This window comes from Dermacentor albipictus, chromosome 7 (genome assembly GCF_038994185.2).
Source record: "Dermacentor albipictus isolate Rhodes 1998 colony chromosome 7, USDA_Dalb.pri_finalv2, whole genome shotgun sequence".
Taxonomy (NCBI): Eukaryota; Metazoa; Arthropoda; class Arachnida; order Ixodida; family Ixodidae; genus Dermacentor; species Dermacentor albipictus.
In genome coordinates, this window is record NC_091827.1 from 44,365,076 (window position 1) to 44,381,187 (window position 16,112).

General features: G+C 46.6%; 1 protein-coding gene across 17 annotated transcripts in view; it reads right to left on the reverse strand.

Annotated features, from left to right (window-relative positions):
• LOC139047886 (delta(14)-sterol reductase TM7SF2-like) overlaps nt 1-16,112 on the reverse strand; it is a 41,500-nt gene that overhangs the window by 3,903 nt on the left and 21,485 nt on the right. For all 17 annotated transcript variants that reach the window (XM_070522058.1, XM_070522057.1, XM_070522054.1 and 14 more), the window contains 8 exons: nt 15,208-15,396; nt 13,063-13,258; nt 12,363-12,557; nt 9,249-9,352; nt 8,275-8,394; nt 6,778-6,949; nt 4,447-4,533; nt 1,955-2,077 (listed from right to left, as the gene is read on the reverse strand). In XM_070522058.1, the coding sequence (XP_070378159.1) occupies nt 1,955-2,077; nt 4,447-4,533; nt 6,778-6,949; nt 8,275-8,394; nt 9,249-9,352; nt 12,363-12,557; nt 13,063-13,258; nt 15,208-15,396 (1,186 nt within the window). The remainder of the gene's footprint in view (nt 1-1,954; nt 2,078-4,446; nt 4,534-6,777; nt 6,950-8,274; nt 8,395-9,248; nt 9,353-12,362; nt 12,558-13,062; nt 13,259-15,207; nt 15,397-16,112) is intronic.

A 16,112-nucleotide genomic window follows, 5' to 3' on the forward strand; every position in this document is an offset into this window, starting at 1 on the left:
TGGAATCAGAATTTTTTGGTCTGCAATGAGGACGAAGACGTTCACTGAAAACATGCTGGAAAGGTGAGGGTGACAGCGATTATGCGCCGGCATTAGTAGGAGGACCCACAAGTGTGGTCATAGGTGCGAGAAAGTATTATTTTGTTTATCAGGCCGATGTTCCTACGATTCACGTTTTGCGAAGTGTTAAATTATTCCTAGAACAACAGCTAAAACTTTTGTGGTTTCCTGTTCAACAGCTTTTGTTATTAACAAGTCAAAGGTGTGTTTTTTTAGCCAATTCAAGTTCTCTAAAATTAAAAGACGCTTTTACACATGATATGCAGTTCAGTGTGTTGCCGTAGCTATGCACACGCTTTTGCTTTCTGAAGCATGTCCTCTCTCGAAAACCTCAGTGAGCTGGAACAAAGGATTTTAGCTCGCACGCATGCTCATAATTCTGCACGCGTACAACAGCTATCACGTGCGCCGCCATGCATTGAGGCACGCAAGCACCGCTTGTTAGCATGGGCTTTTACTTTATAATAAGCACAGAATAAAGCGCAAGTGGGTAATAATATACAAACTGCAATTTTAAGCAATAAGTATGCAGTGCTTAATAACAGGTGACCTTATACATAGATTAATGTCATATACCACAACCGAAGCACCAAGGCTTTCCACACTAGTTCACGCCACTTACTGGTTTTTGAGACATTGTTTGCCAATTTGAAATTATAATTTCTACTTAAATAGCGAACAGTGTGCTGGTTTCTATCACTATAAATCGTTGTCATCTCTTTTTCATCAGCATCTCACGACACATTCTGGCTAGTTGTCAGTTCCTTTAATATTTCTTGAGCTTGCTGGCATTCAATTTACCTATTGAAGATAATTCTTTGTAATAAAATGCAGAAACCTGACATGTATTCTTGCATTCACCAGCTCTTACATATAGTTCCAAGTTTCACAGGGCCTGGATTGTAGTATTTAGAGATGCAGCCGACGTGAGATACAAAAGGAGCAACCTAAGAGGTATCTGCATCATTCTTTGAGCACAAGGTAGTGTAGTAACTGAGGACAATAATCCATTTCGGCCATATTGTCTACACAAATAAAAAAAAGAAGAACCAGCCTCCCAGAACATGTGCACGAGACTATGGAATGATCAATTACAATTCTGGGGAAACCTTCACATTTCCTTTTATTTAAAATCCTGGCTGCGTGTCTTGCGTGAGCCAGATCTGAGGTAGCTAACTTTTGCAAATCCCTACTTATCTCCAATACTATAGATGATATCCAATTGCTGGTAACCACCAGAGACGTTCTTAATAAGTATCCTTTGGTTCTCTAGGCGTCGCAAAACTTGGAGTACTGCGGTGCGTCCAGCCACTTAGGTGTTCTCTTTGGTGAAGCTTCTTCTTTCTAGCGAATTTCTAAACTCCAAAGCTTGAAAAGGACACATACACTACACAAGGAAGTACAGTATATTGTTTGACAGCTTTAACATAATGTTGGATGTCCAGCCCATGTGCACCCTGTTAAAGCCAGAGACCAGAAGGATAAACTGTCGCAATAAGATGTGCTATAATGCGTTTCCAGGAATGGACCAATTTCACTACACCACTGCTTCTGCAAAGCTTGCTGGTAGTAGCTGAGCAACTGTGATAAGGAACATGCCACATTTGTACTCTGACAGACCTGTTTAAATCCTGAGAGGGGTGAAAGAAAGGGTCCTACGGTAGGAATGGGCTAAGCCGAGCCCCTACCCCCCCAGCCTTCCCCTTCACATGCCAACTTCCCTCTTAAAGTTTTACAACAATCATTGTCCTCGGCATTCCCCTCTACCTCGCTTAAATCTACAGCACAACGGGAAAGCCGCGACGAATACTGCCATCACGATGCTGACAGGGCTGCTGTGCATGCATTCTGAACGCGGTGAAATCCCTCTATTCTGCATCTTGCTGATACTGACCACAGGGCAGGGCAAAGGCCAGGTGGCACAGAAGGTCAGCCAGGTAATTTGGGTGCCGCACGATGCCCCAGAGGCCGGAGACAACAAGGCGGTTGCCCGAGTTGTCCAACAGGTAGTCGATACCTGCAGAGTATGACGACATTCCCAAGCACAGTCAACAACACAGTGGCACTTCTGTACAGTCACTGCCATTTGGGATGGAAAAGCTGGGTTTCAAAACAAAAATCACCAGATTGATATCACCGCTTGTGAGGGAGGACGCACGGGCTGGGGATTCGACTCCCAGCATGCGCATTTCAGCGGGGGTGAAATGATCACACACCAAGCTTTCGGTGCATGCTTAACACTTTCGTGACCACGCCTATTCCCATCGATAGCGTGTTATCGATGGTCACAAATTCAAATTTTACCGCTCTTCAAGTGTTTCTGGACAGCTACCGCCATCTAACGGGTTAAAAAGAAACTATTTTATTGGTTTTGTTTATGTGTTTCTCTTTTCTACAGTGTAGAAATACTTATAGTGCCATCGTAGTCAGGGTGACGAGCGCTCGTAGTTTCAGAGATGGCATCGACGTCGCGCATCGCTGCTTCATGTAAACGGCAAATGTCGACTAATTCTGATGCATCTGGGCTAGAATTTCCGGATGATGCTAGCAGCACAGACTTGGAAGACAACTTCGATTCGTCAGACTTTAGTACAGACGGCAAAAGTGTATCAAACCGACCCGGAACGTGAATAGGCGTCTGCCGCTGATTTTCACTTACTTCTCGGACTGTTTCATCATTGCTGTGCATTAATCTAAGTATATACGCCATGTTCTTAAGGTCACAGTTCTTATCCGCAAGGTGCCAACATTGTTTGGGTGGGACCGAACGATGGAATTAAACGCCACTGGCTGTGCAGAAAGTGAGTTTTGTGCATGAAGACGGCCAGCAGTGGACCTTAGCACCACACTCCGGAGTAACGCATTCACTAGGGCCAACGGTTTCCTAAGTATCTAAAGAAATTTTGCACATACAGAGCTTATATTTGCAGGCTTATTGCATACAGCTCTTGTGTTCAATATGTATATTTCAATATTTTTAATCTTCATTTTGTGCAAAGCAGCACTGATGTTTTTATCGATCTTTTTCATTTTTGTTACAATTTGTTTTAATATTTTTTCATATCATTTTTACCAAATATATTGTTTGAAATGAATACCGTTGGAAAGATAATTTCTTCCTCTACAATTTGATACCATACACTTTATCATCAAGTATTTTCTGAGGCAGGAAAAGAAATTAATTATTTCCTAGACCACATTAAAAATGTCCAAGAACTGTGGGTCATCGAAATCAATTCTAAGACTCCAACTACGGCACCTCTCATAGCTCAACGACGTTAAACCCCACCAATCAATACAGTAACAATATTTTTCAGTGATATTGTGCAAAACTATGATCACCCCTCCTCCAATTTATGAGATCAAACCACGTTCAGATGACCTCACCCTTTCATTCTTTACTGGTACAAGCCCAACCAGTGAGACCTTTGTTTCATCAGTGGTGCTCGGCACAAAAAATGACACACAAGTGAGAAGTGAACCGAGAGGAACAAAGAAATGAGCAGCAGCCTTGCATGAATTAAGCAACAGCAGAGCAGCGGGCATGGCGGTTGCAATGAGCATATTGCAATATTGCACAGGTCTAAATAGAGTATGAAGGCCGCAAAGACAGCAGTGAGGAATGCAAGGTGCTGGCATAATGCAGTAGCAAAACAAAAATGTGCATTGTTGATGTCGTACAAGTCTTGCAGACGGTGCTGCTGGAAGCTAGCAAATCAATAAAGGGCAAGTCATCAAACAACAAGGCGTCTCATCTATGAATTCCAATGTGCAAGCTAGGCGCCCCAAAGGAACAACAAAATTCTGACGAAACTGGGGGAAAAGAAAAAGACGCCGATTACTCGTTTCTTTTTGATAGTAACGCAATAACCCACACAACTTGAAACCTGCACTCTCCCTCTGTGTTCTGTGGGCTGTTGCACTCACTGTCTATAGGCAAGTATGTTATATTAACTCGCCCAAAATTTGGCATTAGCTGATTAACTAATTTGCTAAACTCATGCCTGGCAACCCTTGAATGTCCAAGATGTGTAAAAATCCCACAAGAACAATACCTGAGGAAGCAGAGCAACACCATGCATTTATCAAAATAGTGTGTCCAGAGCACACACCTGTTATAAAGGATAATATGCCTTTAGGTGCAACATCAACAAGCAGCAGCAAACTTGGGGATCACTAGAGACTGAGAAGCAACGCATTCTTTCTAAATCACAGGGACTTTTTCAGTAACTATGCCTGCTAGAGGAACTTGCATAAACTTGCCCAAAGCAGACGTGGGCTTCACCCAACCAAGACCCACACAGCCTCTCCATTTCACTGATGTTTTTGTACGAGAGAACCTTTGCCCAAGATGCTGCCACGAAACGGCGTCAACAAGAAACTCACCTGGGCCTCGGGAGCTCGGGTCAGGCCAGTTGCGTCGCAGGTGGTACTTCCGCTTGTGGGCGATGTGCATCGCAGTCAGGCTGGCCGCTGCATGCGGAGTAAATCAAACGGACAGGGAAAGGGTTGGACAGAACAGACATGGCAGACAGCACAGAGGATGATGGGACACCGGGAGGTCAGACTTGCTATCGAATGTTCACAATTCAGAGGGGTATACAGCAGGCTTCTATAAATACGACTCCGGTTATTCGATTCCGACCGAAAGTCCCGGTCCACGCCAATACATTTTTATGGGACCAAACTGTAGTTCATTTTGATCCTGACATTAGCCTTCGTCGGATAATTCGAACTTGGCTGGTCATCACGTACGCGCCCGACCCCAATGCAGTGGTGACTCCAAGAACGGCTGCTCCAGTCCTTGCAGCGCTTAGGGCCATGGAGTAAGACTAGCAGGAGGCAAAACTATGGGCTGGCGGCAGTGCATGCGCAAGTCGTGATAATGTCACGCTGGGTGAGGAGGAGACGTGCAGCTTTAGATGTGCTATCGCGAGTTGGCGAACGTTGGCGCGGCACCCCTTACGGCGTTGCCAGGAACTGCTTTCGTTGCCTCTCGCGGTAGGAGTGGAGCACACGTGGCCGCTGTCTCTGAGAGCGCCCCGCGTCATCTGCTTCTGGCCACTCGCGCTGGGTTGTCAGATGTCGCCATAAACGTTTTGTGCCAGCGCGGTTTGCGCTCAAGGACTGTAAACCATTTTAGTATAAATATTTCTTTCCAAGATTTATATTTACGGTCGCACGCTTTTTATGCAGTCATAAGAGCAAGAAACTAGCGCGCTTGAAAGATTAAATCATCTGCAATCGTTGCCAGGCGTGTAAAGAAAGAGCAGACGATCAACAACCATAACCTTGCACGTATAGAAAACTGCACCTGGTTCTTTTCAAATTTTTTGACGTTATGAAAAACGAGAATTTGTTCTACCTTACTATCATGGCGCCACAAAAAGTGCTGATCAGAGTATGCCATACATAGCTATTGTGTGATTCATTATGTTTCTACAGCCCGTTTGAACAGACGAAACAGCAGAGTAGAGCAGTGTCTGCCACTCGCTTCGAGTAGTCGGAATCATCCCTTCATAAGTTCTGCAGTTCCTCCACTGCTCCTCTACAATGTAAAAGTGTTCACTGTGTATGTGTTCACTGATTATCGAAAATGGGGCGCCGATGCTTCGTCCCAAACTGTAACAACGAAAATAAGTCACTTGCGGAAAACATTGGAACTTTCAAAGCTCCAAGAATGTAACAATGGGCCAGAGCTACAGAAAGCAAGGATCGAAAACTGACAAGCAACTACATCTGGCAAAAGCATTTCCCTGGCGGAATGGTCAGCAGGTGTAAATACCACGCTGGCCTTGGAGGCACAGTCATCCTTGGACAGCCGAAAAAGTCCCTGTTGCTCCTTGGGGCAATACTGGTCAGTCCCCGTCTCATAGCGCCCCGACCAGCTTAGCGAGAGCATGCTGCATTAGCTCCCACCTCGTTTAGCGACAGGCGTCGTGTTGTTTAGCTAGTGTACTCAAGCTATGGCTACCTAAGAAATACATGTATCTCGAATAACTGGCATCAAGCAGCCACGCACGAGATGACGACAAGAGCACTCCTCGCGCCGGACGGATTCTCTGCACTGCTTCGACGGCTTTGACAAACTGTCATGTGACCATACATCATGTGTCTGGCATTCGGTAGGAGGCGATGTCACGACGTGGAAAGGAGACAACGTGCGCCTCCTAAATTATGCTATCTCCGTCCCGTCAAGGTTGAATTAATAGAAGCCGACTGCAGACATATATTCATCACATGCCGATATTGGAAGGAAACATTTGATATTTCTTATAGGCTTCACTACGTCCAATAATTCGGTAGAGCTATTTTTGTTATATCAAGGTTCAACTGCAGTGTTGCAAGGAACTGTGCACTCGAACATGGCTTAGCCCATCACACTAGGTGAGCCCCACTACAGCGAACTGGGATAAACGGGCAGTGTGCTGACCGATGCGTGCAACATCTTACGGCGCCTGAAGTGGTGCCCAGAATGGAGCGTGGTTGTCCCTCACTATTGAAGGCGTCTAGCAAGCGGTAGCTTCAGCCACGACCAGTCTTGATCGTGCGTTCCAGACTGGCCGTGCTCTAGCGTGCAACTCGCTCAACCACGATGCACATTCAATAGTTCGAGACTGCAGCGTCATCACTGCTGGTATCACGAAACACGTCAGGTGCAGAGAGGCACTGTTGCGCCACTCAAGAAAGGTTCCAACACACTCCAGCACCACTCACCAAAAACGATGAAGATGCCAATGTAGCAGACAAGGGGCAGGGTCTGGGGTCGCTGCTCGAGGATGAACTTGGCTGGCAGGCAGCCCACAAAGGGCATAAGGACCAGGTTACCAGCGACGGCTACATAGCCGAGGCCGTCCTCATTGACAAACGCCGAGCTCAGGTAGTACTCCTGCATGGGCACACACACCCCAGCACCGTCAATGAAAGCATCTCAGGTTGATGTCGGTTGCTCTGACAACACCATGCAAAATGCACCGAGTGCGACTGCTTCACCAAGGCTGGTGTCCAACACATCACATCTGGAATGTTACACCATATGTTGCACAATACAAACACTGTACTGTCGGCTGCTCTCTTCGGAGCATGCGCAGAACAATCCACAACCCACGGGCCGCTTTGAACAGCTGTCGGCGACTGTCGGCAAAGCGGTATGGGCAACTTTTTTCTCTGTACTATGCGTTATGGGTCGGCGCTGTTGGCATGGCTAACGCAGATGGAGCAAGAGCCATCTTGACGTCGGGCACGTTGGACTGTGTTGGCCGTGTCCGGTTACATTGGCTGTGCTAGTACTTCTAAATATCGCCATTCTCGTCGTGACGTAGCATGCGTGTGTGCTACGTCGGACTACGCACGCACCTTTAACCAAGTGATTTTTTTTTAGACTTTCATTAGTTCAAATTGTGTATAATTAGAATTTTCGTAGCATCCCCGCAGAATTAGAATTAACGAGTTTTTACTGTACTAGGAGGTACCGAAAGCTCAGCAAGGCTGCCTTGTTTTGCCACTGATATAACAAAGTAAGCTTCGAAATTCTCGCACCACACCACAGATAACACTGCATACCTTCTCAAAAGTCAAGGGTGAAGCTTGTACATGGGTAATTTTAAATATATTTTTCGCTTTTTTTTTCTTTCAAAGTTCTGGGCGTGGCGATTACACAAGTATATACAGTAGGTGGTGCAAATCCATGCACCCTCTGGAAAAACAAACACAGACCTCAAAGGCTGTGTATGCTTTTGCCAGCTGCGTGCGCTGGAAGCGACTTTGGGACCCGGTCACATGTCACAGACGTCGGCTTTTGGACACCACCAATACGACAATGCATGCTTGACATTAGCGCAATTTGGAACACGTGAAGGAAAGGCCAGAGCTGCACAAGGGTGATGACATCACCCCTCTACAGGTGTATATAGTGTACGGATATATACGGATGTGCACTTGGGCTTTAGTCATGGGGCAAGAGACACACGATCCCCGAGAAGGGGTCGGTACAGTTGAAGAACCGAGAAGCTTCGCCTACTTTGACAATCATCTTCTATGGTTTCCGCGTAATTTTTGTTGGGGCCTCCCCAGACAAGGTGAGGCAAGAACCAACCTCTTGTTGCAGTGCCACGTAAGAAGTAAAGAATGCTTTGTCTTAAAAATAAAGAGAGCAAAGAAACCAGTCGCACCCCACAGTCTAAACACAGTGCCTAAAAAAGTGACGTCACTGACCTCGTCTATGAAAATCATGACGATGTACATCAGCTGACAGGCACTGCTGACGGCAAACCCGTGCTCCAGGCATCCTTTGGCCTTGAAGTCATGCCAAGCCATCGCACCCAGCAGAACCATCTACAAATAAAGAAAACCAATTTTCATCTACTCACTGAAAAAAACAAAAACAAATTTGAATGAAGTATTCACTGCTGTTTCAAACAGCAGTGTACTGAGCCTACTCTTTGGCCATTAAAGGGTTCTCAGAACTGCTGCTAACAATAAAACACATTTCAAACAAACATGCACATTGTGTACATAACGACACTATCATTATCATAGCTGAATACCACTGCTTCAATTGCTGTGCAGAAGCCACAACTTCAGGAAACAAATCTTCACTCCTCTCCAGAGCTGTGCTAATTCTTTCCCACACACGTGTGGTCACACCAGCAAGGACAGGCATGACATAGCAAAGGCAGGAGTTGCCGAGTGGTCGATCTTTGAGCGGCAGCAGCTTTGTCGCGTTTGCCAGTGCATTTAGGATGACAGAAAGCTGAGCTAGTTGGCAAGGGTTCATTATGCAAAAAAGGTGAGGCGTGCAGACAGGACACAAGAGTAGAGAGTAGGCGTTTGTGTTGTCCACTTCTCTACTCTTGTGTCCTGTCTGCACGCCTCACCTTTTTTTGCATAATGCCAGTGCACATTTGCCATGCAGCCGCGCACGCACTGCTCAGTGAACAATGGCCAATACACCGACCATTGATAACACAGTGCATCGACGCTTCTCTGCGCAGCCGTTTATTCACTTTTCTTTAGCCAATCGGCGCACGCTACCCTGGTATTGTGCCTTGTGGGGATCGACCCACTTCGTTTCCTCCCAAGTAACCCCCTACGCCGCCACTTTTTAACCTGCCTCGAATACACCATGCAATAACAAGAATGAACAAGCGCTTAAGAGCAACGTTCAGAAACCTTGAGCAGATACGCACCCATGTGAGCAGGCCACAGCGAAAGCACAGCGCAGCCAGGTCATAGGTTTGTCCAATGCGTGGCGACAGCTCTCTGCCCTTCACGTAGTCATTCAGCACGTTCCCTGTAAAATAAAGAAAACAAAAGCTTACAATGTACCCTGCTTGTTCGTCAGGAGCAGCCACGCAAATTCCTCTGGTGAGCGCTCGGACCTCCTCAAGTCTGAGTCTGCCCCGCGAGAAATCAAACTGTTCTGCATGAAGGTTGAGACAAATAATTCGTACTACAGACAATGCTTGCTTTCCACTAATTCCCTGTAGTTATGTTTACCAAGGCACTAAGGCAACTTGAGCCCCACTATTCCCACCCCCATTGTTTGTTGTGAAGTGAGTTAAAGATGCAATATGTTTCTGAGACTTTTGCAATCTTTCTCAGACATGCATAAACTTGCATGAATTATGAATGCATTTCTGGTGCTCCAAAACCCAAATCTTAGTCATTTTTGGTGTACACTCATCATCTAAAGTACAGTCGACTCTCATTACAACGGACCCTGATCCTCCATCTAAATGTCCGTTCTATCCGAAGTCTTTAATATCCAAAACGCCTCACTTCCAAAAGTTTGGTCGCGATGCGTAACAACATTATTGCAAGGAGTAAGTGAAGAAAATCCAAAGTAAAAAATAAACAAACAAAGAAAAGCCACAGTTTCGCCCGAAAGGTGAAGCATCGATTGCAATAGCAAATTACCATATTGACTCAAACCTAAAGCTCACTTTTTTTCCCGATAAAACTGGTCCAAAATTGCATGCACGTTAGAATCGAGTACGATCCTAAATCCGTGTTAAGCCCCAACCAGACGTACGCGCTGGCACGAGGCCGCATGCGCAGCGCCGCGTCTGAACGCGTACGGCATCAGGCGCCGAGGCTGCATCGCATGTTGACGCGCGGCGGCGTGGAGACCTTGCACTGCTAGGTTTCTTGCACCCGCACCGGAAGCTGCCGCTCGCGCCACTTGCCCGACGCGCCTCACGTGACGACGGCGAACCAACGTGACTTCCGGAACGATTCTTCGCGCGGCGCGCAGGCAAGCCCGGGCAAGCTTAACCAGGCACTGGCGTAACCTAGTCTACCGCCTGTCTTCTTGTTTTCTGCGTTTATTCAATCAGCATGGAAGCGCCAACTGCGAAGACACACCGAGTCGACCATGATGCCGCATTTAAAAGGAAAGTTATGTGCGCGGAGACGGACAGAAATCAGGCCGCATCATGGCCGTTCGGAGTTCCCGAAACTTGCGTGCGGGACTGTCGCAAACAGAATATTTTCACCAGCAAAGCAACAAGGAAGGGTTTCAGTAGACTGAAGCAGGGCCGCTTCGGCAAAATAGAAGAGCTGCTCGCGGAATACGGGTAAGAACAGCGAGTGACACAGCGGCCTGTGACGACCGATCTGCTCAGAGTACAGGCGATGCAGTTAGTTCTACAGAAAGGGCTAATGCGGAGTGACTTCAAAGTGAGCAGGTGCTGGCTATCAAATTTTATGAAAAGAAAAAGGCTTTTGTTTTCGAAGGTGGACAGATATATGCCAAAAATTGCCAGAAGAATATGAAGAGAAACAGCACAGTTTTCAGCAGTACGTTTTGAAGTTGCGCCATAGAAATGGCTACCATTACGGACAGATTGGAAGTGCCGATTAGAGCCGCTCTATTTTGACATGCCTGCCACCACAACCGTTGAAAAGAAGGGGGGGGGGGGGGGGGGGGGCAAAGCAAGTGTGCGTTTTATCTTCCGGCCACGAAACAACAAGAGTCACTGCAACGCTTTGTTGCACTGCAGGTGGGCACAAGCTGCCCCTGTATCTTATCTTGAGACGGAAGATGCTCCTGAAAGGAATCGTGTTTCGGAGTGGCGTGATCGTGCGTGCAAATGAAAAAGGTTGGATGACCACGAACTCGGTCGCTGACTGGATTGATAATGTTTGGCGGAAGAGACCCGGTGGCTGTTTGGGTCTGTGTGGGATGCCTGTGCTCGACACAGTCAGGTGCCACCTTGACCAGCACATCAAGGACAAGCTGGCTGCATGCAACACTGACCTTGTCGTGAAACCCGGCGGAATGACATCACAGCTCCAGCCACTCTACAAACAATGGTTAGTCAGTGGCAGCCACGAATTCACACCCGCCAATAAAATGAAGCGTGCCTCGCTGCAGGACTTTGCTGGATGGGTGAAAGATGCATGGTGCACGATCCAATCTGCCATGGTCAACAAGGCCCTTAAGAAGTGCGGAATTTCGAATGCCATGGATGGCACAGAGGATGAAATGCTTTGGTCTGTTGATAGCGATAAGGAGTTGTCTGATAGCGACGACGAGTGATATCTGTTGCCCCACACGACTCGTACCGGCGCACGAAAAATCTTAGCGGCAAGGTAAGCCGCTTCCATTTCTGTTTTTATTAATCGCAACTTTAGTGCATAGTGAATAAATGCTTTATCCGAATGAGAGAAAATAGTATTGCTATATGAAAGCACAAGGTGCACGGTATTGTACTTCTTTTTTTGTCACGGAAAACGGGTGAGTGTTACAATCAAGGGCGCATTAGAATTCAGTAAATACGGTAGCTTTCTTTTTTTTTTATTTAGCCAACGTTAAGATGTTTTATATTATATCTTACGATTGCAAGTTATAAACACTACCTACAGATATTTTAATGACCCTACAGTTACATTACAAATAGTGCTTAAAAATGCAATAGTAAAGGTTTTCTTTAAATATTAAGAATTTGCATCAGTACCATTATCAATATTGTTTACATTTGGGAATAACTTCTAAAAAAAAGTATTCATACTGCTATTCTTAAACTTCAAGATACTTTGAAAATATTCAGTTTTCGAATAGTCCCATACGATTCGAAGGGCGAATCGAATATTTGCACAGCCCTACTTGTCAATTCCAGATTATCAGTTCAAGTTGCCAGGTTTTAAATTTTTTTCTCCCCCCCCAAAATCCCCGGTCTGCATACTTCGAATCATGCGTATAGCTAGCGCTCCCCCCCTTCCTTCTCTCCCCCCCCCCGTTTAAAAATTCGCAACTTGATGGGGTGTCTTAAAAATGTTGTGACACAGCGACGACATACCCGTGTTTCCTGGTGGGAACTGGTGCTCCCAGGATGCATAGTGCCCCTTGATGTAGAGGAGCAGGGCCAGGACCGGGGCAAACGCAGCGGTGGTCAGCAGCAGCTGGAGGATGTAATGGTACGGTATGGCCACGGGAAAGCCGTACCATGCTAGGCCGCCAAACGCTGCCGCTGTGACCAGCAAGTTCACGTAGCCTGCAGAGGGCGACAGAGCACGGATAGGTAACTCAGTAGGGTAGCACGTGGTTTCGGTGTTGCCACGTTTACTTGTGTGAAGCATACGGCACCACCCACAAACACTTGTAGGGTTTGGAACGAAATGAAAAATAAGTGTTTCTTACTTGGTCATAAGTATAATGGCCCCGTGTAACAGATAACTACCAGCACAAAAAAAAAAAAGGAAGAAGAAAGAAAGAAAGCTAATTGTGAGTCAGTGCTTGTGTTGTCTTCCAATTGTTCACTGCACCCTTTGCACTGTTTTTCCCACAATGGATTTGCATCAAGCAGCTCAGTTCTCAGTCTTGACACAGACTTCCCTACAGGGCAATGTTGTGGACAGCTGTGCACAATCCAGCAAACACGATGCGCAACTGCGCATCTAGGACCGCTCCTCCCACCACGTAACGTCTCTACGTCGCACCACACCTGCTGCTGACAAAACAACCACTTTCTGTTCAAACAGAGAAGGCGAGTCGCTCACCATTGAGGCGATAATCGTAGGAAATGCGATGCTTGAGGGCTTTGGAAGGGAAACCCTGAACCGTGCGGCCCACGGGCAGTGCCTGGATCACGGCCTGGATAACCAGGAAGCCCAGGTAGCCGACGTAGAGCTTCCAGTGGAAGTATGCACCCAGCGTCTTGGGCAGTCTGGGAGCCTTCATGATGGTGCAGCTCTCCTGAAATGGCACACCAGAGGGCGAGGGGTCAGTTTCTCGAGGCTGAGGGGAGTGAACACTTCGTCTGCCTCTCGCTTCGATGCATCCTTGAAAGCCGAGATTAGACGAGCTCCAGCAACAAGCGGACGAGAAGATGGCGCACATTAAAAGCCACGGCCATCTCGGCACACACAGCGTTTGCACCCGCCACAGATTATTCCAACACAGGGAGCGCGGGGCCACATATGTACTCAGCCCCACTCATCTGCCCCGTTTGGATTAGTAGGTTACCAAGTCACTTAAATCTAACGTCCATAAGACTTAATTCCCTATTGTCTGCAGCTCTTACGCAGTGAAAAGCAGGCGCCACAGGGCAACACGAGTCGTACAACACCAGGGTTGCATGCAGATGTCAGGTGAACGTTAGACCGAACACGTGTAACGAACAAAGTAGCCGATCCTTGTGTCATTGACGGCGGCGACACACTCGGGCCCGAGAGGCCAGTCATTAATCTTGCTGTTTATTTATTTGCAAAACCCTGACCAACTAGAGGCCAACAGCTTCACTGTAAAAAGAGGGAGGGGGAACACATCAAATAATAATAATAATAAAAAAGTTAAATTAGATTAAGGGGTTTTACGTGCCAAAACCACAATCTGATTACGAGGCACGCTGTAGTGGGGGACTCCGGAATAATTTAGCCACCTGGGGCTCTTTATCGTGCACCTAAATCTAAGTACACAGGTGTTTTCGTATTTCGCCCCCATTGAAATGCGGCCGGCGTAGCCAGGATTCGATCCCGCGACATCGTGCTTAGCAGCCCAACACCATAGCCACTAAACAACCATGGCAGGAACATTAAATAATCACACAGGATCATCACAGTAAACGTGCGTAGATAAAGAACAACGAAAAAGTGTGCGATCAGAAATAGATACAATGTCGACGGGAAGGCGGTTCCAATCATTAAATATGGGCGGTATGAAGGAACAAGAAAAAGTGTGTTGCAGAAAGCGCATCTAACTTTATGTTGATGATCAGTCCCAGATGATCACAAGTTGGAAGCATGACGAGTTCAATATGTAATGGCAGACGGTGGTAGACTTTGTGAAAAAGCACACAGCTGGTGTTCTGTGGGCGCAGAACAGATTTTTTTAAACTGGATTATCATGGTCCATTGTTATGAGCGTCGATTGCATGGATAGTTTTTAGTTACCTCAATGACAACTATACCTTTTGAAGCCTGTCTTTTTTTTTTCTCTCTTTTATTTTGTGACACAAGTTGCCAGTAAACTGCCCTGGCAAAATTAATAACGAGACATTGGTTGTGTTCAATACCCCGTTCCCGCCCCTGCTTTCTTGTGCCCCAACCATTCACCTACTACAGGAATAACGGGTGATGCATGGATTTGTCTTGTGGCTTTAGATTTTGCGTTATTGATTACTCTTGATCTTATTAAATTTCCAAGCAATCACACTTTTTTCAATCAACGCCTGTACTGTAAATTAGCTTCCACACACATGCATGTTCGCTGCAAATCGGTGCATCCATAAGCAATGTTTTGCAGAAATCTATCAATTTATAAAGTGACAAAGTCATTTGAAGCCAGAAGGACAGAGCTTAGGCAAATGCATGTACAGCTGCGCTAAGTGGAAGCTGCAACAACACAGCGCTCGTGGGGCTCCAAGACTGCAAGGCAGCTGACAATTAAAAAAATTAAAAAAAAACCGGTCCACTTACCGGTGTTAATTAAACCTAGTTTTCACATGTCGGCGCCACCACACTGACCGCGTTGCAGCTCATACTGAGCACGACTGTACCATCATTTCTTCCGAAGCTGGCCGGACCCTCATACTTGCATCTCCCACACACACTGGTGCCGGAGCTTCCTCTCGAAACTTTCGTGCCAAACTCTCTTTGAGCAGCAATTGAGCAAAGACATGCAGGAAGCCTGGAGTGGCAGCGTACCTTCTGGCACAGCAGGTACAGCCCAATGGCCAGCGAGGGCACCAGGAATATCCAGAAGAGAGCACTGAAGGTGCTGCCCAGACGGAAGGGGAGCCGAACTTCGGGCACGCGGGGAAGGAAGCGCCTCCTTGGCTCGGCAATCTGCACCAGGCTCTTCTTGGATGTCGACGGGCCCTCATCTTCGTCAAGCTGCAAAGGTGGGCCGGGCAGAAAGAGAGAGTTGTATTCATGCATCCACTCAAGAGGCCCTTTCGGGTGTGACCCTTTCCCAACGCTGCCAACCTGCGAATCTTTTTACTATTCCTAACACCCTGCCGACATGCCAGCAGTGGGGTGAGGGGTCTGTTGGTATAGCACTAGGAATACTAGATCGACAGGTGTGCAATGCCACCGCACTGACAGTCGGCGCTCCTGTCTGTGCGTCTACTCCTGTCTACTCCTGTGCGTCTTGTGTTCACTGCACTGTGCCTATAGTCATGAATCACCAACAAACTTTGGAAAACAAACAACACTAAAAATGGGACTAAACACTGTGCTACCAACTGACAGATTTATTTCAACAAAGGTGGCTTACAAACCTTAGAAGGGAAAGAAAAGAAAGGAAAGAAATAGCAAGGTAAACTATGAAAAACAAAGATAAATGACAAATTTAAAAGTACAATGCATGCCTTAATTGCAAAGGTAAGCATTCCTCTCTTCTGCTTAGCCCCACAGACACGTTTCTCAGATCATATAGTGCAGTCTTGAGTCTTCAGTCTTTTTGTTTAGTCCAGTTTTTAGCATATTTTCTGAGACACGTACCATCTAGCTCCCCAATGCGCGTCATTCCCAACAAGCCCAACTTCCCATCCTTTATGCAAGCTTATTTTTAGCTAATTTTCCTGGTAAATTTCTGAAATATCAGT